Below are 22,673 nucleotides of genomic sequence, written 5' to 3' on the forward strand. Positions count from 1 at the left end.
TTCAGATTCAATAAGTGGGTTGAAATTATTATCTGTGTTAGCCAACTGTAGGCTACAATTAGAGATGAGCATCAGATATGAAAACATTGCTGTGTTCCACCTTATCTGATATCAGAAATGTGCATGTGTACACGTGTGGCACCTAGTCAAAGTGGCTGAGTTGGCAACAACCACTGTGTGTGTACCATGTCATATTTCAAACAAAATCAGCTGAGGATTTTCTAATTTTATGCCTTTTTTTTTTTTTAAGGATATTACAAAAATCGCTGGTATAATTGTGTGAAGAATGGAAATCCTGTTTTCATTTTAACCCTATATTTAACTGAAAATAGTACAGAGACAACATATGTCGTTTTTTTTTTTTTAAATCTGCCCATTTTGAATATGATGCCAGCAACATGTTTCCAAAAAGACTGGTGAAGTTGTGTAATGCTGAAAAAGCACCTGGTGGAACATCTCAACTTATTAGATTAATTGACATCTGGGCAGTAACATGACAGGGTATAAAAAAGAGCATCTCTGAAAAACTGACTCTTTCAGTAGCAAAGATGGGGAGGAATTCACCACTCTGTGAAAGACTCCACAGGCAAATAGTGCAGCAATTTAAGAATAGTGTTTGTCAATGTAAAATAGCAAAGAACTTTGGAATTTCGTCATCTATGGTACATAATATCATTAAAAGATTCTGAGAATCCAGCGAAATCTCTGTATGCAATGGACCAGGCCATAAACCAATACTAGATAGCTATGTTTTTGGGCCTTCTGTGTTAAGAAAAAAAATCTGTCTGTGAGCCCAGTTTGTTCCTGCATCCACAAATGCAAGTTAAAACTCTTCCATGCAAAGAATAAGACATATAAACAGGATCCAGAAAAGATGGACTGAGACGAAGTGGAAAAGTGTCCCATTTACAGTGTGCTGATAAACTAAGGAATGATGCAACACAGTGGTAAACATACCCCTATCCCAAATGTGTTGCTGGCATCAAATTCAAAATGGGCTTATATATTTTTTTTCAAAAAACAATAACATTTCTTAGTTTCAACATCTTATATGTTGTCTTTGAACAATTTCATTGGTAGGGGTATGGGAATGGGGAGGTAGGGTTGGTTCATTGGTAGGGGTGTGGGAATGGGGAGGTAGGGCTGGTTCATTGGTAGGGGTGTGGGAATGGGGAGGTAGGGCTGGTTCATTGGTAGGGGTGTGGGGATGGGGAGGTAGGGCTGGTTCATTGGTAGGGGTATGGGAATGGGGAGGTAGGGCTGTTCATTGGTAGGGGTGTGGGATGGGGAGGTAGGGCTGGTTCATTGGTAGGGGTATGGGAATGGGGAGGTAGGGCTGGTTCATTGGTAGGGGTGTGGGAATGGGGAGAGAGGGCTGGTTCATTGGTGGGGGTATGGGGATGGGGAGACAGGGCTGGTTCATTGGTAGGGGTATAGCAATTGAGAGACAGGGCTGGTTTATTGGTGGGGATATGGGGATGAGGAGTCAAGGCTGGTTCATTGGTAGGGGGTATGGGAATGGGGAGACAGGACTGGTTTATTGGTAGGGGTATGAGGTTGGGGAGACAGGGCTGGTTCATTGGTAGGGGTATGGGAATGGGGAGGTAGGGCTGGTTCATTGGTAGGGGTATGAGGATGGAGAGACAGGGCTGGTTCATTGGTAGGGGTATGAGGTGGGGAGTCAGGGCTGGTTCAGGGGTATGGGGATGGGGAGACAGGGCTGGTTCATTGGAAGAGGTATGAGGATGGGGAGACAGGGCTGGTTCAGAGGTAGGGGTATGAAGATGAGGAGACAGGGCTGGTTCATTGGAAGGAGGGTGAGGATTGGGAGAAAGGGCTGGACAGGCCTACATTGTAAATAAAATGTTCTATTAATGACAGGTTAATTCGATATTGAAAAAAGTTACCTAATGTTCTTGCAATTTTTTAGGGCCCCTGTCTGTCACATGTCCTTAGAATCGTTCTCACATCACTTTATTCTTCATTATTCAACTGTGTCAATGTTTCTACAAATTCATAATATAATGTGGTTGCAGGAGTGTGAACTGGGGGAGCTGCTACTGTTGCTCTAAACCACAACTGCCTCAGTGGTGCTACCAGAGATTTTCTAACATGACAACATGAGACAGCATTCCTTCAATGTTTAGGATCAGAGAAAAGTGTAACACTGGCTCAGCATATCATATCAGATCTTGTAAGTTGTAAGCCAATCATATCAGACCTGGAGGAGGGTCTCAAAGTAATTTTTTCATATTTCTAATAAGTATTTCAAAACAATCACATGTGTATTAGCTATGTGTTGTTTTTAACCATTCCTTATTTGGGAGACTAAATACAAAAAAATAATTGAGAAAAAAATATTTGTGCTGACAATGTGACGTATACGGAGCTCCGGAGAGGACAGAGGTAAAAAAGAAAAAAAAAATTAATTCGAGTGAACGTTTTGTAGTTCGTACGCACGTTTTCTCTTATTCGTGGTCATGATTTGTTAAATCGTTCCCTCGTTTTCTTTTAATCGTGCGCACGTTTTCTTTACTTCGTGGGTACGTTTTTTAAATTCGCGATCACAGTTTTCTAATTCATTCTCTCGTTTTCTCTTAACCGTGGTCATGTTTTATTTTTAACTGAATGCACGTTGTTTCTATTTTGATAACAACTCCCTGAGACTGTCTGACGGGTTTTGATGTGTTAGATTGATGAGATAATGAACAAAGATGCTCATCAGGTTTGATTTTGATTTGGGGGGGTTATGAGGAAACTTCAGCTCCTTTTCACAGCTGACGGCCCACAGTGTTTCTGCTCCCAGTCAAATTGCGGTGTTAGAGACCATCAAACAATTACAAGAAGAAATGATCAGCGTTTCAACATCTTCACATTAATATATCTACATCTAATCCATAGATCTATTAAACTCTCTTGCCATTTGACCTCATCCCACATGAATGTTTCTGTATGTGTTTAATTTGAGTTTGTTGAAACGTTGACGCTGATCATTTCTTCCTGTAATTGTGTGATGGTCTCTAACACTGCAGCTCGTCGTGGGAGCAGAAACAGCGCTAAGCGGCCGCACTGCTTCTATATCTCTGTTAAATATGATCATTAGAAAGTGCAGTTTAGTGAAGATTGTGGTTGTAGTTTGTTGTCTTCCTTCATTTCACCACCAAACTGCAGCTGCACTGATGAATCTGAGGGCCGTTTGCTGTGAAGAGGAGCTGCAGTTTCCTTATAATGCCCCTGATCAAAATCAGACCTGATGAGCATCTCTGTCCATTATCTCATGAATAAAAGAAAAAATAAACAATGTGCGTTCAGTTAAAAATGAAACATGACAACAATTAAAACGAGAACGAATTAGAAAATCGTCATCACGAATAAACAAAAACGCACCCACAAAGTAAAGAAAAATGTGCCCGTTTAAAAGAGGACGAGGGAGCGATTTAAGAAATCGTGACCAAGAAAAAAAGACAAGATGCGTGTGAACTGCAAAACGTTTGCTCGAATTAATTATTTTTTTTTACCTCTGTCCCCTCCGGGGCTCCGTACACGTAGACTATTAAACATGTAAGCGCAACTACACAACAAAATCACACTCTTTCTGATTGCACAAACAGACTGTACCAATCTATAATCTTTTGCAGGTGGACACACAGTGTTTATGATGTAAAACACCTGTGTGCCAACTTGACCAAATAGCCATTTTTTTTTATTTTCCATCTTTTGGCAGGATATTCTGGACTTTTTCAGCAGAGGCTTGCTCGACTGGTGGAGGAACGGTGGTCCTGGTTTAATACTGCCCTGCACATTTTAGTGCTTCCCCTGTGGATATGCAATTGCAAATACACAATTGTTATTCCGTTTTTAATATGTCAGTGTCATAAGACAAGGAAAATGAAATACATTTAAAATAAATAATTCATTGTGTAACTCACTATATAATTTCATATGGAATTACGGTATCAGGTTTGAGTAGAATAACAAAAGTTATTCCGGTAACACTTTCTATGAATGTCACCTTTGTAAGCATCTATGGACACATTTATAACATGTTATAATGTATTCATAAGGCATTATAAACATGGTTATAAATATTTATAAAAAAGAATTACACTGAATTACACTTTATAGCCATGTTTATTATACATTATGAATTGTTAATATAATGCATTATAAATAGTGTTAATAACATGTTATAATGTCAGTGCCAAAGAAGTCATTCCCAGCTTAGAGAGCATAAAGACAAATACCAAGCTAACGCTGGTGTACATTACCTTTTCCACATTGGGTAAAACACTGATGGCAGCACTAGTTTAAACTCTGACATTTGAAGCCCATAATGTGCTTTATTGTGTATGTTTTAGTGTTTCAGTAAATCCTTCAGTAAATACTTCAACTTGAAGCCTCACTCTTAACACTGGAGGTGGCTTTAGTACAGTATGCTTCACTTTACTTAGAGCGGACAAATACGACTTATGAGCTCTGAAAATTTGTTATGATCGGTACTTATAATGTATTAACAATTCATAATGCATAATAAACATGGCTATAACGTATAGTGCATTTTTATAAATATTTATAGCTATGTTTATAATGTCTTATGAATGCATTATAACATGTTATGAATGTGTTTATAGATGCTTACAAAGGTGACATTCATAGAAAGTGTTACTGTTATTCCTTTACCTCTAAGGCTTAAGGCCTTTAAATGCTAATAACTCTGACTTCAGATGTTTGTGGAAAGAAATTTTCACCAGTCTACATGAAGTAGATTTTCTATTTTATTTAACTCTTTAAAAGAAACAGCCAGCATTCTCAGGTCGGCTGTAATGTACCATTCAAGACAGTACTCGTTAGTCTTAAGTGTGCTTACTTGAAGTATGAAACATCAGGTGAACAAATTTTGGTTTAAAGTTCTCCTGTTTTGTTTTCATTGTTTATATTTTGCTCTTCGAGGCTTGTTTTGCAACAGGTTAAATTAACCTGCCGCTGGCGTGCTTAAAGTGAGGTTCATGCAGTTATGTAGTTGCTAGCTTCCTATTATCAACAGAGCCTTTCCAGATGCAACATGAGGCTGACAAATCCTCCCCCTGCGTTATCTGCGAAAGAGGTTAATGCTTTTGTTGACCTGCTGCTGCCTTAACACCGTGTAGCCTACAGCGGTTATCACGTATCTGCTGTACACTGTTTACCTGCAGCTCTCTCCTTCCTGATGAAATCATGACTGGAGAACACAGAAAACACTTTAGCAAAACATGGGATAGGTCGCGGCTGGAACATGTGAGAGATTTGCTTTCTCTGAGGCGATTTGGACTGAACTCAGAAAACAAGTTTTCAGTATACAGCACTAGAGAATATACACACTGCCTTACTTACATGTCTGAAGAAAAAGTCATGGTTATATAATATAGCGGCAGGCCCACAGCCATGACATTTCCATCAGGGACCATTCACCCTGCATGGCTTTAAGAAAGTAAAAGCTCCAATAGCTGTTAACAGAGAAGAAAGTGTATTGAATGTCATGGTCATAGCTTTGATAGTGTCATACTATGATATTACGTTCATAGCAAGATGCAACCAGGGACCAAAAATAGTGTATACTGTGGACTGGAACTGATGTATAAAATGTGCAACGTGTGTATTAATTATTGCATGCATAAATCATTGTCTTTTCAGCATTTGTGCTGCTGAGTATTTTGCTAAGATCCAGAAGATCCATCCAGTTTATTAGTTACTCCAACCTTGTATCTACACTCAAAGGTCATTTTATCAAAAACACCCATCATATAGGTGCACTTTTTAGGTTTACAGTTACTGACTGTAGCCCATCCATTGCTGTACAGTTCACCAGCTGCCTAACCCTACTTACTCTGAACATTAAAGTGTCCTTAACACCACTGTCCCTGATATATGCTTTTACAATTACTTGGCACCCTAACATGCCACCATCATATCAGTAACACTGCTGTGCTTAGCTTACTCTTTGGTGCTCCAAAGGTAGTCCCTTACCATTGATGGACAGTATAGATGGAGGCTGATAAATTGTACAGGAACAGATGGGCCACAGCAGAGTTGACAGTTGTATGTAAAATTTTGGGCTCCCCTGGTAAAATTAGATGTTTTGTTGATTTTTAAAATAATGCATTCTTTACAGAGAACACACTTCTGCACATTTTAATGCAAGGTTACCGTTTATTTGCTGGATTTAAAATATTAGAAAAAAACATAAAATATGGCCAGTGCAGAAGTTGACATAACAACAAATAAATATAAATTGTTCACTAAAATTTGAATGACACATCCCTATACAGGATGTGTTAACATGCGATTTGTCCAGGGCTATCCAAACGTTTTCATAGGACTGTAAGTGCACCTATATGGTATATATTCCTGATAAAATGGCTTGTGTAAATACAATGTAATGTAATGTAAAAGTCTTAATACCATGTAATTTGATCTAATAAACTGTCAACTCAGTGTCTTTTTTGGTAAAACGTTATCGTAGCGGCTGACTGAAATGTTTTGCAGATGCTTACCTTGTCAGTAGCTTACATTAAACTAAATATCTATCAAATTCACTTTAACTTTTTTAACACCAGAACTAAAAGTCACCCTAACCCTAACCTTAACTTTAACCCACTATCTAAACCTAACCTTAAATCTAATACTCACTCTAGCCTTAAACTTAACCTTAAACTCAGCCCAAAACCTAGAGCTAAACCTAAAACTAATTTCAACCCCAACCCTGGTCTTAATTCCAACCTTAAACCTCAGTTTGTTAATAATTTGAAAATTTGTATATAATTTATAGGGAATTACCAAAATAAACCATTTTATTTCATCAACCTGTTTTGTCCTTTTTATCCTTGTTTTGACAGCTGTAAATTTTAATTTTGCTTGCAATAGATTATAAAAGTGTTTCCTCATATCAACTAATCATTTCTTATAAGAAGCAAAGTGAAGAAACTTTCTCTGAAGGTCAGAAGGATTTTCTCATCTGTATTCTGGATATTCTGGATTTTAATTATAACTTCATTCTTGCTCTTCAGTCTTCATAAATAATCTATAGTTCTCTTCATGATTCTGGAACTACACTGTATGGCCAAAAGTATGTGGAACTCCCCCTCCTGAGTACTGTTTTTAGGTGTTTCAGAAATTTAAGCACATAACCATGCGATCTCCATAGACAAATAGAATGGGCCATACTAAAGAGGTGAGTGACTTGGAATTGTCATAGGATGCCACCTTTGCCACAAGTCACTTTGTGAAGTTTCTGCCCTGCTACATCTGCCTTGGTAAACTGTAAGTACTATTATTGTGAAATGGAAACATCTAGCTGGCAGTTTGACTGGCAAATCTAGGTGTGATGGATGCCAGGAGAACACTACCAGAATGCACAGTACAGTACAGTACACTCTAGTTCCAAAATTTTCTAAGAGCAAGAGCAAGAGACCTTGAGGCAATGTAAGACTCAAAAGGGAAACCTGTCCTCCTCTGGTCCACTCTGGAAAGCAAAACAATAACACAACAAAAGCAATATGAATAGAGAAGAGTGTTTTATAGTTAATATACAATATTGAACATAAACAAAAAGAAAGAAAAGAAACCAGTCTGTCATTGAACAGAAGTATTTAACCAATGATAACCAATGACTACTATTAGTGGCCTATAGTAGTAACAATAAGAAATACACTATATGGACAAAAGTGTTGGGACACCTACACATTACACCTACAGGAGCTTTCATCACATCCCATTCTAAATCCATAGGCATTAATATGGAGTTGTTCCCCCCTTCGCAGCTTTAAGAGCTTCCACTCTTCTGGGAAGGCTTTCTACAAGATTTTGGAGTGTGTCTGTGGCAATTTTTGCCCATTCATTCAGAAGAACATTTGTGAGGTCAGACACTGATATTGGACGAGAGGACCTGGCTCACAATCTCTGTTCTAGTTCATCCTAAAGGTGTTTGATGGGGTTGAGGTCAGGACTCTGTGCGGGCCAGTCAGGTTCGTCCACACCAAACTGACCCAACCATGCTTTTATGGAGCTTGCTTTGTGCACTGGGGCACAGTCATGCTAGAACAGAAAAGGGCCTTCCTCAAACTGTTCCCGCAAAGTTGGAAGCAAACAATTGTCCAAAATGTCTTGGTATGCTGAAGCATTAAGATTTCCCTTCACTGGAACTAAGTGGCCTAGGTCAGCCCCTGAAACACAACCCCATAGCATTTTCTTCCTCCACCAAACTTTACAGTTGGCACAATGCAGTCAGGCAGGTAGTATTCTAGCATTCGCCAAACCCAGACTCATCCATCAGACTGCCAGATAGAGAAGCGTGATTCATCACTCCACAGAATGCATTTCCACTGCTTCAGAGTCCAGCGGTGGCGTGCTTTACACCGCTCCCCCCACCCATTTGGCATTGTGCATTTTGATCTTAGGCTTGTATGTAGCTGCTTGGCCATGGAAACCCATGTCGCGAAGCTCCTGATGCACACTTCAATTTGGAACTTGTTAGTGAGTGACAGAGGATAGACATTGTGCGCTTTAGCACTCGCTGGCCCCACTCTGTGAGTTTGCGTTGCTGCCGCTTTGTGGCTGAGCTGTTGTTGCTCCTAGGTGCTTCCATTTCTCGATAATAGCACTTGGCAGGGGCAGATTTAGCAGGACAGAAATTTCACAAACTGACTTGTGGCAGAGGTGGCATCCTACGACAGTGCCACGTTTAGTCACTGAGCTCATCAAAATGACCTCAACCTATTCTTCTGCCAATGTTTGTCTATTGAGACTGAAGGCTATGTGCTTAATTTTATCCACCTGTTAGCAAAAGGGTGTGGCTGAACTCAATAATATGGAGGTGTGTCCCAATATTTTTGTCTGTATAGTCTGAATCCATGACAATGTCACTGTTACCAGTGTAAACCATTGACTACTGTTACGAGTGAATGACAGTGAAAATGAGAGTTAAAACTTGAACATCAGTGACTACTTTTAAAAGCCTGTAATTATGATCCATTCGCATGAATATGAAGAGAGCTCAGTATATTGTGAGGCAGGTGACACAATGTCTGTGATTAAATAGTAGAGTCGGTACAGGCACTAGTATCACCAGGAGGGTGAGTGGCATGCAGTGGTCAAACTAGTGCAGATAGCAGGTGAACAAGGGCAACCGATCAAGGCAGATAAAGCAACAGCATCAGACAGCACAGGATGGACAGTTGTTCAGCTCCACAAAGAAACACATGGGAAGTTAGTTCTGTTTGTGGTGACTGAGAACAATATATAGTGTTAACAGAGTACAAACAGTGACTCTGGAAGACCTAGCTATTAGAGCCTAACCGAAAAGGAGAGCCAGAAGGTAGCAAAGACATGAGGGCTCCCTGAGATGTCAGCTTCCCTCTGCTCCACCATCAACAAACTTAAGTGAGCATGTGAGAGCAGCGGGTTGACAGCACCAACATTCTCAGTTTACCATAATACTCTATATCAGTGAACCCCCAGGTCTGTACCTTTTTATCTAATAGGAAAGACTAATTAGCAAAGGCTAGATATAAAAAAGATTGAGGCTGTGTCCTGAACACTGACTGTAAGGTTGTTTCAAAACTTGGGGGCTTTGTATAAAAATGCTCTCCCTCCTGAAGTAACTTCATTAATTCTAGATAATGATAGTGAGCATTGGTGCTAATGACATCACAAAAACAGTTAATTCAAAACTTACATACAATGTCAAACTTCTATTTACAAATCCATTTCCAAAAAAGTTAGGACGCTGTGCAAAATGTAAATGAAAACAAAATGCAATGATGTGCAAATCATTTAAACCCTATATTTATTTGAAAATAGTACAAAGACAACATATCAAAAACTGAGCTAAAATTGAGAAATTGCATTGTTGTTCTGAAAAATATATGCCCATTTTGAATTTGATGGCAGCAACATGTTCCAAAAAAGTTGGGACGGGGCAACAAAAGACTGGTAAAGTTGTGTATGTTAAAAAAAAAAAAACACCTTAAGGTTAATTGGCAACAGGTCAGTTACATCACTGGGTAGAAAAAGAACATCCCTGAGAGGCTGAGTCTTTCAGAAGTTAAGATGGGGAGGGGTTGACCACTCTATGAAAGACTGTGTGGGCAAATAGTCCAACAATTCAAGAGTAACCTTTCTCAATGTAAAATAGGAAAGAACTTGGGGATTTTACCATCTACAGTACATAATATCATTAAATAATTTAGACAATCCAGAGAAACCAATATTGGCTAGTCAAGATCTTTGGGCCCTCAGGTGGCACTGGATTTAAAACAGACATGATTCTGTAGTGGAAATCACTGCATCGGCTCACGAACACTTCTGAAAACCACTGTCTGTGAACATAGTTCATCACTGCATCCACAAATGCAAGTTAAAACTCTACTATGCAAAGAAGAAATCATATATAAACAAGACCCAGAAATACTGCCACCTTCTCTGGGCCTGAGCTCATCTGAGATGGACTGACGTGAAGTGGAAAAGTGTTCTGTGGTCCGCTGAATCAAAATTTGAAATTCTTTTTGGAAATCATGGACACATGCATCCCCTGGGCTAAAGACATTCAGGCTTGTTATCAGCCCACAGTTCAAAAGCCAGAATCCGTGATGGTACAGGGGTGCATTAGTGCACATGGCATGGGTGACTGGCACATCTGTGAAGGCGCTATTAATGCTGAATGATATATACAGGTTTTGGCAACATATGTTGCCATTCAAACGATGTCATTTTTATGGAAAGGCCCTGCTTATTTCACCAAGACAATGTAAAACCACATTCTACACATATTACAGCAGCATGGCTCTATAGTAAAAAAGTCAGGGTGCTAAACTGGCCTGCCTGCAGATCATACCTGTCACCCACTAAAAAACATATGGCACTTGAAACGCGAAATACAACAAAAGAGACCCTGAACTGTTGAGCAGCTGAAATCCTATATCAAGTAAGAATGGGAAAACATTTCACTTTCAAACTAATTGGTGTCCTCAGTTCATAAATGCTTACAGAGTGTTGGTAAAAGAAGAGGTGATGTAGTACAGTGGTAAACATGCCCCATAACAACTTTTTTGAAACGTGTTGCTGCCATCAAATTCAAAATGGGCATATATTTTTCAGAAACCAATAACATTTCTCAGTTTTAGTGTTTGACGTTATCTTTATCTTTGTCTATTTTCAAAAAAATATACAGTTTAAATGATCTGCACATAATTGCATTTTATTTTAATTTACCTTTTGCATAGCATCCCAACTTTTTTGGAAATGAGGTTGTAAAAAAATGAAATTGTGAGCTATTTAACAAATCCATGTAATGGATGCAGAGCAGCAAGGAACCAAACATTTGTTCAACATATTACAACTTTTTTAAAACACGCTGCCTAGATAAATAGTTTTAAACTATTTTCATGGCTGCCTAAGATCTTTGCGCTGAATGGTATATACATGAAACAAAGCATTTAATTTTGTTATACTGAAAAAATAGTTTCTGGAACTTTAGTGTGGTACTGTATAGACATCACACTGGGTCACACTGGATCATAACAGTGCTGTTGTGTGTTGTGGAAATAGACAGCTATTGATCTTTGATCACTGCTTGTCAACTCAGGCTAAAAGATGCCAGTGTTTATTAGCTCTCACGTCAGCTCTGGAGCCACATCAAAGAGAGAAAGTATGTTCTTTAATGATGCTAGTCCACAAACACAAACACTTTTTTTTTAGCAATCACTCTATTTATAGCACCCTGTTCAAATACCTAGTGATGCAACACCAGCCAACACCCACCCAACACTAAAAAAAAAAAAAATATATCATTTGCTTTACATGGAGTCAGCCTGTCTCAGTCTCTCCATTTAGCTTTTCTTTTCTCAATGAATAAGACTATTAATATCAGTTTACACCACACACACACACACACAGTAGAGGTCAGATCAGAAAGGTCAGAGTTGTTGACCTTTGAAAGTCATGTTCAGATGACTCGCATGTGGATTTTATCTGTTCATCAGAGGCTTTTGTACAAACTTGTAGAGTCAACTTCCAGCTTGAGTGCACACTGCCATTGAAGCCAAAAAAGGACAAACCTAATACTGAAATTCTTACATTATGTTCAAATGTGGTAAGGTTCTATTAACAGTTAGGCTGATAATATAAGTTTTGAGCGCTTGATCACAGGTTTGTGGGTTCAAAAACCGGGTCTGCTAACTGCCACTGTTGGGCTCTTGAGCAAGGCACTTAACCTTTTCTGCTCCAGGGGTGCTGTATCACGGTTGATCCTGCGCTCTGACCCCTCCTTTCATAGTGAAAAAAAATGTTTGGTGTACTGTGCATGTATAATGACTGAAAAGGTACTTACTTAATTACTTACATACTTAAAATAGAATTTGGACCCCACTGTGTGTGTGTGTGTGTGTGTATATTTAAGCAGTAGAACACGAGAGAGAGTGTGTTATCGCGAAATAACATCACAGCTGTGATTTGGGCACAGTTTTGTCATTTTTTGCTAGATCAAAATTAATGTTGTTTTGTTCCAGGCAGTCTGTAAAGCGTTTTACAGCCCATTTTGTTTAGCGAATGGTATTTGGTTCATTTCTGGCTAATTCCATGTTGTTCTTCTGTCACAGCTGCCAACTGAAAAGCTTGCTCAGTGGTAACAACAGTTTTGGAATTTAGTGTAGTCTCATCTTCGGAGTCTGAACAAATTGGCTGTAGGTCAAATGTAATCTTAAAAGTATCCATTTTCTGTTTGTGCAAAGAAGTAAAAACGTTCAAATGGCTTGAGCGTCTCCTACAGCTGTCAGTCATTGCTTAGCAACAGTGTCTCAGCGGAGTGATAGTGTTTGTGAAAAAAATGCTTCTTAGAATGCTTCTCAACCAATCAGCTTGCGTGGCTGTAACTAACAGTAGTATATCATCATATACTGATATATCATGATATACTGGAGCTGCTGATAGAAAGGAAGCTTATGATAATAACTGTGTTTGTCGAATGGAAATATTGAGTCAAATCCCCTACTGCAAACTTCAGTGTTTTCACCTTTTTCCCTTATAAATCAATTGTTCAACGTACCTGATGTTTTGGTGTTAAGATGTCATGTGCTCTCGACCCCTGATGAAGTCAAACTTGAAAGTGAAAGTAAAAAGTGGATAATATAAATACTAAGGACACTCTCTAGCCTCTCTTTCCGTCTATAGTCAAAAATAATTCATTGTAGTTTACTTCAAAGCCTAGATTCAATGCTTTTAGGAAACAATTTTGGCCAGTTGCATACACCATATTGTTATGTACCCATGTTGCCCATATTTATGCTTAGCATGCTTGTTGCATGCTATGTTGCATGCTAAGCAGGAATTTGAGTTATGGGGCTTTAAAATTTTGGCACATTTTCATGTCGTGACAGGTTATGCTAAGGGAAATGATGTGCGGCAAGGGGGCCCATTTATGAAATTTTCAGGGGGCCTAAAAATCCTACTGACATGGATTTAGGTGAGCATTTCACTCAAAGCTATATGGTTGGAGAGGGGGGTGAAACATAATATTAACATTAATTAAATTAAGATTATTTTCCCCACCTGCTGGTACAGATGATATAAACAAAAATAATAAGGTGTTTTCAACTATGGAATTACATTAGCATAAGGTAAGTAATAACTCCCAACATCTGTGTGTTAATAAAAACAAGTATAGACTGTCACAGATATTTCATTCATTGTAGGAGGTTTAAGCAACACTATTGCAAACTTGCGGAATTCACATTTCAAAGCTGTTATTTTCGTATTAGCAAACACTGCATTCATAGCTTCCTATCTTACTATCTTCTGACTCTATTCCTGTGGAGCTTTATAATGACTCTGCACACACACGCATTTGTGCACAGTGCGAGCAAATGCATTGTAAAACTCCATTCTGTCGTCCCTAATTACCGTCTTAGCATGAGAGCTAGCATTAGGAGAGTGAAAGGAGAAATGTTTGCTAAAAAGGCATGTGCTCTTGAAGAGTAAATTGGGATACTGGGAAAAACTGTAGGGCAAGCCTTGTGGTGCTCTCAGCTTTCTAATTGAGGGCTTTACTAATTGAGCCTCTTCAGTGTTCAGCCTGATGAGTCCCATTCTCATGAAAGGGTGGGCAAGCATGGGGCATTGCCAAGACCCTAAGTCCAAAAGGACATTGCCCAGCAGCCCCTGTTCCAAAAAGAGCAGCTTCAAGCAATCTGGATGACCTGATCTTACTCTTCTTCTAAAGGAGCCGAAATCGCTTAGGAAAGAGTGTTCATGTCCTCCATTGATAATGACAGATCTGTTCCATTACAGAGTACACCAGACCATGTAAAATCAATTTAATAAATCTCTAACTTTAAATAGAATGAATAGAAATGCGAAAATCCATGTTTGATATAAGGGCATTTTTTTAGTGGTGCTGCTAAAGGGGTTGTGATTTCTAAGAGAGTGGTTTAATTCAACAGCCAATGCTCTGGCTAATGTGTGCGAAGTGGAATGTGTTGTGGGATGTCTGTTTCATTTTCATCTAGTTTTCACTTCCTGCAGATCTTTTGAGGGTGAAATGGCTTTCTGTTCTGGCAAACTACTTGAGTGCGCGTGAAGAAGGGAGAAACAAGATGGGGATAGAATTAACAAGCCTCATGCTCTGAGGAACACTACAAGAAAGCAGAAAGACACTAGGGGTGCGAGTTACTACAGGCCCTACAATACGATGTTATCACAATGCTTGAGCCACACTGTGATCCTATTGCAAATTTTATAGATTTCTATGCAATTACAATAACAAAATGGCATTGCAATATAATGTATTTGTAGTACAAATTATACTTCTAAAAGAAAATGTTCTCTGTTAAACTAATAACATTTACGCATTGGTGTAAAAGTAAGGCAGAACTGTGAATAAGGCAAAGCTAATTTGAATTCCTTCCATAATTCATTGTACATTGTTTGAAACCTTTAATTGTTCTAGAAGAGGTATGTAACAATACACCGTGCATACAAACAACCAGCACCTATCAACAAGTCACACAGTCATCCCACAGTCATCGTTTTGCTTTCTTCAAACATTGCTCAAAATATCATGGAGATATCGTATCGTAAACCCATTATCATGAATTAAATCTAATCTGTATCCCTAATCTAGAACTTTTATGTTTTGTGGAGATCCTTTAAACTTAAAACCTAAAAAGGTTCTTCAGATTCACATTTCTCATTTACAAAAATTCTTCTTCAAAGCACCATCCTCTGAATGATTCTTTTGGATGGTGGTTCTCAAACCAGATCTCAGGCACCCAAGATGGTCTAATTTTGCCCTATCCCTGCAGGCCCTGAGGACTAGTTTGAAAACCACTGTTTTAGGGAAGCAAAATGGTCCTTTTGTGGCATTGTTTGAAAGAATCATTTTTGGCACCTTTATTTTTATGAGTATACCTTCACATATTTAGAGAACATTCTGATCCAGAGCGACTTGCAATGGTAGATGAATATAGTATTAGGACTCTTGTCCAAGCACTCTTGCTGGCATACAACCAGTGATGGAAACATTAACCTGTTCAATAAAAAGACATCCCAGCACCATCTAAGAAAACATTTTGATGTTTGATTGATATTGTATTATCCAAAATATTGCATTTTTTCTCCCACCCTAAAAGGGACCATCTGAAGTACACTTCTTCAAAACATGACACATTTCAAAGTCTTTGAGACACTGTTTGTCTGTGGTAACATATAAGGGATTTGCCAGTGTTATGACTTCAATTTTAGGTGAGTTAACCTCTGAAAAGGGAGACACAGTCATGGCTAAACTGTAGGTAGAATGAAAAGCATTGCGATGTGACTTGACTCGATGAGAATGTATTAACTTTACCGATTTCCTGATGCCTCTTTGCATTAAATGTAGTATTCAGTGTGGCAGAAGCTTGCAGAAACGTTCGCTAGAGGAAAGTAAAAGGACAGATATTTTTTATCATATGTTCATAAAAAAGCAAAGCAAACTCCTTAGTAATCTCCCTCAGTATGGCTTTGAGTAGGAAATTGGTATTGTTCACATTATGTACTTATGCATTGTTTGATCTTTGAAGGCAGCGGTATAAGCCAGGGTCTGTTATCATAGGATCTTGAATTGTGTTCTTAAAGTTTGATATCTCTCACTCTCTCTCCCCCAATCCTTCTCCCTCTCTCTCGATTCTAAAAGCTGAGACTAAGCACAAGACATTTACTTTTAAGTCTCCAATTTTTATTCTGGTGATTGAATCGTAATAAAAGTCATGTCTGTTTGGGATGGTCCGCAGTCAGCCCTATAAAAGTGGAAAATGTCAGAAGAAATCACTTGCCAAACGAAGTCCCACAGCTCAGTGGTCTCTCCCTCGCTGCTCACTCATTTTTCAGTTTGCCGTTGTCCTCAGCTTTGTCACAAATAAAGAACAGATTACAGTCCAATGAAAACCCCCCAAAGCAAAGACTTGACCCAATCAACACATTGTATCAACAAGCCATCTTGGTCACTGTCCCTTTCTGAACTATTCTTCTGTGGCTAAATCAAACTCTAAGCTTGATGTGATGCAATAGCAAAAGGTGTTGTGCATGCACCCCTCAGAAAAGCATTTGTATGCAACAGGAAAATATGAACAACGACAAGAATAAAGCTCATATGCATTTGCACTCTCTAATAATGTTTTTAAAATGGTATTGTTAAAGTAAACACTGAGCTAGAAAGATTTTAAAATTCAAATGTAAAAATGAAACAGCACCTCTTTGCAATTACATTCTCACATACTCATTCTGTGTCAAATTCCCTTTGAAAGTGCATTTGACCAGGCAGCATTTTCATTTTGGTGGTCTTCCCATCCAGTCAGTTATCCCATCAGGGTGGGGCCAATAGCACGCGCAGCGTGAAAGGTTTATCTGGACCTTGTCAGCTAATCTTACATTAGCAGATGGAGTTAAACAAAGCAGTATATCCACTTGTGATGGTTACTATGTTTTTATAGACAATCCACCTAAAATCAAATGTGTTGCACATTTTTCTGATTTAATGAGTGGCCCGGGTTTGAAATTATTGTTTGCGACCATAGGCTACAGATAGAGATTAATCCAGCATCGAGAGCTGTTTTCTAACATACACTGTGAGATTTGTATATATTGCTGTGTTCCAGTTTATCTGTTATCAAAAATTAGTTTAGTTTAGTTGTTAGATTTAGTTGTAATTGTACTGGTACCCACAGACATGTGTAAATCACACAACCACCTTGTCACAGTGGCTGAGTTGGCAACAGCCACTGTACCGTGTTGGTACCGTCTCATATTTTAGCAGAGTTCAGCTAGGGGTCTCTAATGTCCTGCTTTTTTAAAAGTAGTATTACAAAGTTACACCAGATTGTAACTGCTGCGCCGATTAAGGTGGACTAGAAAATTCAAAAAAGAAGCTGGCGAGAAGGAAGCCAAGTTCAGCCTCATTTTTATCAACCAGATTAACCAGAAAACGTGCCCACATGTTTGATTCTTCTTCACCTCATCTGCTAATGAAAGAGTAGCTATAAACTTTTTATAAAAAATTGTTTTTTTTAATATCTTGCCACATGACTATTAATTTTTATTAGTGTAGAACTGTGTGTGTGTGTATATATGAAGTATTTTACCACAGCTTTGAACATGGCCATTTTGAAATTAAGATTTTTCGGTCTGGAAATCTGAAAATGATTTTTTCCTGTTGTTGGTTACATTCTCTGATCTTATTCATTTTCAGTTATTATTTTTGTGCCATGTTAACTGTTTCTAATATCTAGCTAAATCGAGATCTCTATTTTCTGTGCCTGTAGTGCCAGTCTCTTTGAGGAATTGGAGAACACACTCTAGACCCTCAGCTGTGATGTGTGCTTCCATGATGTTGTGTAGTTCTCTGGTGGGCTTGGCTCTGCTGTTCCTCGGAGTCCATGCTATCCCAGCCCATGACAGCAAACTGGTACGGACCACCAGGGTCAGGAGGCAAGCCCCCGATGGTGTAAGCCTCCAAAGCAACCAGACACAACCTATGATCTTTAACCACGTTTACAACATCAATGTCCCGCTGGAGTCCCTGTGCTCCGTCGATTTAGACTCAGCCCCGGGGTCAAGTCCAAAGGCTTCTGTGGGGGATGATAAGCCACCCACAGAGTACATGGAGCAGACCATGGACTCAGACAGTCAGGTGACCTTCACCCACCGCATCAACATCCCTAAGCAAGCATGTGCCTGCCCTGCCTCAGCCACCCTGCAACAGCTAGCCAGCCGCATAGAAATGCTGGAGAGAGAGGTGTCCCTGCTGCGAGCTCAGTGCAGCAGCGGCTGCTGTGGAGAAAGCTCTGCCATGGGTAAGTCACAGACAGATGTGCATTTATGGCCGCTGTGGGGGAAAGAGGAGTGTTTTACAAAAATCTACAAATGGTTCTATTATTTACTCAACCCTTAGAAGTAACTGTTATTGTAAGCAAAACATAAATTTATTATCAATCATTTCTTACTCATAGCTCACTTCTGTCTCTTTATTCAATATATAAGTGAGTCCAGACACTTTAGGAGTTAAGTGGAAATCCTAAAGACATTTACAGAAGTTGAATGTCTCCTTATCAATCTGTAATGGCTGTGAAGGGAGCAAAACCTATCAGCTTTCAGTAGAAAATACGTCTTTACAAATGTCAAGGCTCCAGCGCAGTGACCCATAGAGTATAGCCACACGTTGGTGCTGATCATTGACTGAGGACAGTCTAAAAACAAAGCAGCTGTTCACACCAAGTTACATTGCTTCAACCAACCTCAGGTCACTTTCATTTTAGATAAGAATTAGAACTGCCTGGTAGAAGCCTGCCAATTAAATACTGTAGATTGATAATTTGCCAAAGATTATGCAAAGTTTCTGGCTATGTTGAGGGGACAATATAAAGAGAGAGAAAGTCATTATTGAAGGTTTGCACTTTTTGTCTCTTGGTTCCTCCTCCTTCTGGAATGTGTCTGCAATACTGTAAATTGATATTTTGCTGAAGATTATGTTAACTTTCTGGTTATGTGAAGTGGACAATATAAAGAGAGACAAAAGAAGTCATCACTGAAGGATTGCACTCTTTGTCTTTTGGTTTCTGTTCCTTCTGGAATGTTTCTGCAGTGCTAAATGGAGGAGGTGGCAGTGTCCGCAGGGAGAACGCTACAGTGGATGGTGACAATGCTGTGCTTGTTTTAAGTCTCAGAGGTGCACTTTAGTGGATTTGCACCTGCAAGCCGAGGCTGTGGAGGCCCTCCAGGGCTACTAAAAACAGCTGAAACGGTGGAGTAGGGAAGAAAAAGTCATATTAAGCTAAACAAATGAGGTTAGATGGGAGATTAATTACAAGGCCTTTGTCACAAAGGTCTTTCCCCCAGACCTTTGGTGTAAAGCTAAGCATTTCAAAGTGCAGCGGATCTCCAGGAAGCTGGCACAAACTAGGCTATATTTGTCCAAGCTAATGAGATTGCAAGGTGTTGCCTCAGTTTCAGTCTGGTGATTCTGGGATCGTTATCATCCGGAATGATGAAAGTGTTCAATGAGTAGTTAAGGCTGGTGATGGATGAAGCTGTACCATGCGAAAGTGTAGTGTTTCCTCAGTCGGGTAGGAGTGGTGTGTCAGTATTGTGTTAGTACTTACATTCCTGGAGTTTCCATTTTAAAATGGTTTCACCTCCCTCTCCCATCACCCACTCTTAACACTGAGTGGAAACTCTCAGCTAGCTCACAGACCCTCCCTGATTCTGAGTTTTACTTGAAAATGTGTCACAGTATGGAAGGAAAATGAGTTATGATTTCTGAATCATGTTGATAAAGTTAAAACAACAGCTCGTTTTTACCATGAAGCATAAAAGAGCTCAAACTTGTTGATTTGATGCTGATCATTAACTGAGGTTAGATAAAGTCCAAAAATACAGCAGCTGTTCACACCAAGTTGCATCACTTCAACCAACTCACTTTCATTTTGGATAAGAATTAGAACTGCCTGGTAGCAGCCTGCCAATTAAATACTGTGTCTTGACAATTTAGTGAAGATTGTGTGAAATTTCTGGCTATGTTGAGTGGACAATATAAAAAGAGAGAAAAACAAATCATTATTGAAGTGTTGCACTGTAAAAATGGTTGTAGCAAATATGTGTATAGAACAGGAAAATACATGCCTAATTAGCGTTATTAGTTATTATTACCTAAATTTAGTTACGTAAAGCACCCCTAATCAAAGGATGTGTAAAATGATGCTCTTTTTATTGTGAGCACAATTTCTCAATAACACGTTGATGAATAGGCACATACAGGCTTGGATTGGACAGAATAGTTCAGACTAAAGACTCGTATTTCATAATGTATCAAATATATATTTCATAATATATCAGATATTTATCACAAATATAAAACCCCAATTCCAAAAAAGTTGGGACCCTGTATAAAATGTAAATAAATGTAAATAAAAAGGGAATGCAATTATTTGCAAATCTCATAGACCCATATTTAATTCACAATAGAACATAGAACACATATCAGATGTTGAAAGTGATTTTTTACCATTTTATGAAGAACATTAACTCATTTAGAACATGATGGCAGCAACACATCTCAAAAAATTTGGGACAGGGGCAACAAAAGGCTTGAGCAGAGGTTCACCAATCTGCAAAAAACTGTGTTTAAAAATTGTGGAACCATTTCAGAAAAAAATTCCTCAACATAAAATAGGACGACTTTGGATATCCCACCATCTACAGTACATAATATCCTCAAAAGATTAAGAGAATCTGGAGAAATCCCTTTACGCAAGGGACAAGATTGACGGTCAATATTGGATGCTTGTGATCTTTGGGCCCTCAGGCGGCACTGCATTCAAAACAGGTATGGTTCTGTACTGGAAATCACTGCATGGGTTCAGGAACACTTCCAGAAATCATTGTATATGAACAGTTCGCTGTGCAATTCACAAATGCAAGTTAAAGCAGTATCATGCAAAGAAGAAGCCATATGTCAGCACGATCCAGAAATGGACCAAAGCTCATTTAAAATGGACTAAGGCAAAATGGAAAACTGTTCTGTGGTCAGATGAATCAAAAATTGAAATTCTGTTTTGGAAACCACGGATGTTGTGTCCTGCAGACTCTAGAGGAGAGGGACCATCCAGCTTGTTATTAGCGCACAGTTCAAAAGTCTGCATCCCTGACGGTATGGGTTGCATTAGTGCCTGTGGCGTAGGCCGCTTACACATCTGGAAAGGCACTATCAATGCTGAACAGTATATAGAGGTTTTAGAATAACATATGCTCTCATCCAGACAACGTCTCTTTCAGGGAAGGACTTGCATATTTCATCACGACAGTGCTAAACCACATACTGTATTCATCATAACAGCATGGCTTCACAGAAGAGTCCGGGTGCTGAACTGGCCTGCCTGCAGTCCAGACCTTTCACCAATAGAAAACATTTGCCGTATCATGAAACAAAAAATCCGGCAAAGAAGTCCCAGGATTGTTGAGCGGCTAAAATCCCACATCAGACAAGAATGGGACAACATTCCTGTCTCAACTTTTTTGAGATGCGTTGCTGCCATCAAGTTCTAAATGAGTTAATGTTTTTCATGAAATGGTAAAATATTTTATATATTATATAATATAAAATATAAATGGTTATGTTTTTATTGATCTGTGTAATTTCACTGTAGAGATCATACAAATTTCCCCTTTTCATGTTTACAGAAAGAAAAATTTTGGGATTGATGTCAGGATACTAGCCTTAGTATTGCTTGGTATAAGTTAAGTCTAGGGCTAAAACTTTGATATCTGTTTTTTATTGATGTTGACATGTACCAGTCTTGAAGCTAGCAATGGACAGAGCTGTAGAAATCATAGATTTCCTCCGTTATGTGCACAAGATGTTATGAATGTTACAATATCAGGACACTAGCCTTCATGTTACCTGGTATTACATCACTCTCTCCTAACCCTAGCACATTTAGGTTAGACAGTTTTGTTAAGACTAAAACAAAGACTTTGAATTTCTTTTTACATCTCTGTTTATGTATACTTACTGTATAAATCATTAGAAGACTTTAAGATATTGGGATTGGTTTATTATCTTATTACTCTGTATTTGGATCAAAAATAAAATGAGTGGAATGTGTCTTCCAGGTCGCTTGGACTTTGTTCCCCACTGCAGTGATCATGGAATCTTCAGTATGGAGGTGTGCGGCTGTGTGTGTAATGAAGGCTGGACAGGAAAGAATTGTTCGGAGCCTCGGTGTCCAGATGATTGCTCTGGCCAGGGCATGTGCATTGAGGGCGAATGTGTATGTGATCGGGACTTTGGCGGTGACAACTGTTCAGAGCCACGATGCCCTGGAGACTGCTCTGACCATGGCCTGTGCATTGATGGAGAGTGTGTATGTGAAGAGGCCTACTCCGGGGAGGACTGCTCTGTTGGCAGATGCCTGAACGACTGCTCTGAACAGGGCATCTGCCTGAACGGAACTTGCCAATGCCGGCCAGGCTTTCTGGGAGAGGACTGCTCACGCGTCTTCTGCGCCAACAACTGCAGCCAGAAGGGAGACTGTAAGGAGGGCTTCTGCGTCTGCCTGGAAGGTTACACTGGAGATGACTGTGCTTCAGGTGAGTGATGCTGACCTCAGACTTTCAAA

The 22,673-nt window shown here is 39.2% G+C and overlaps 1 protein-coding gene across 1 annotated transcript in view; it reads left to right on the forward strand.

The window, feature by feature from the left end:
• The window catches only part of tnr (tenascin R (restrictin, janusin)), a 238,576-nt gene that overhangs the window by 122,095 nt on the left and 93,808 nt on the right, over nt 1–22,673 (forward strand). Inside the window, exons 4-5 of the mRNA XM_036597368.1 lie at nt 17,823–18,353; nt 22,168–22,644. Coding sequence (XP_036453261.1) covers nt 17,873–18,353; nt 22,168–22,644 — 958 coding nt within the window. The 5' untranslated portion in view covers nt 17,823–17,872. The remainder of the gene's footprint in view (nt 1–17,822; nt 18,354–22,167; nt 22,645–22,673) is intronic.

The sequence above is a fragment of the Colossoma macropomum genome, unplaced genomic scaffold (genome assembly GCF_904425465.1).
Source record: "Colossoma macropomum unplaced genomic scaffold, Colossoma_macropomum, whole genome shotgun sequence".
NCBI lineage: Eukaryota > Metazoa > Chordata > Actinopteri > Characiformes > Serrasalmidae > Colossoma > Colossoma macropomum.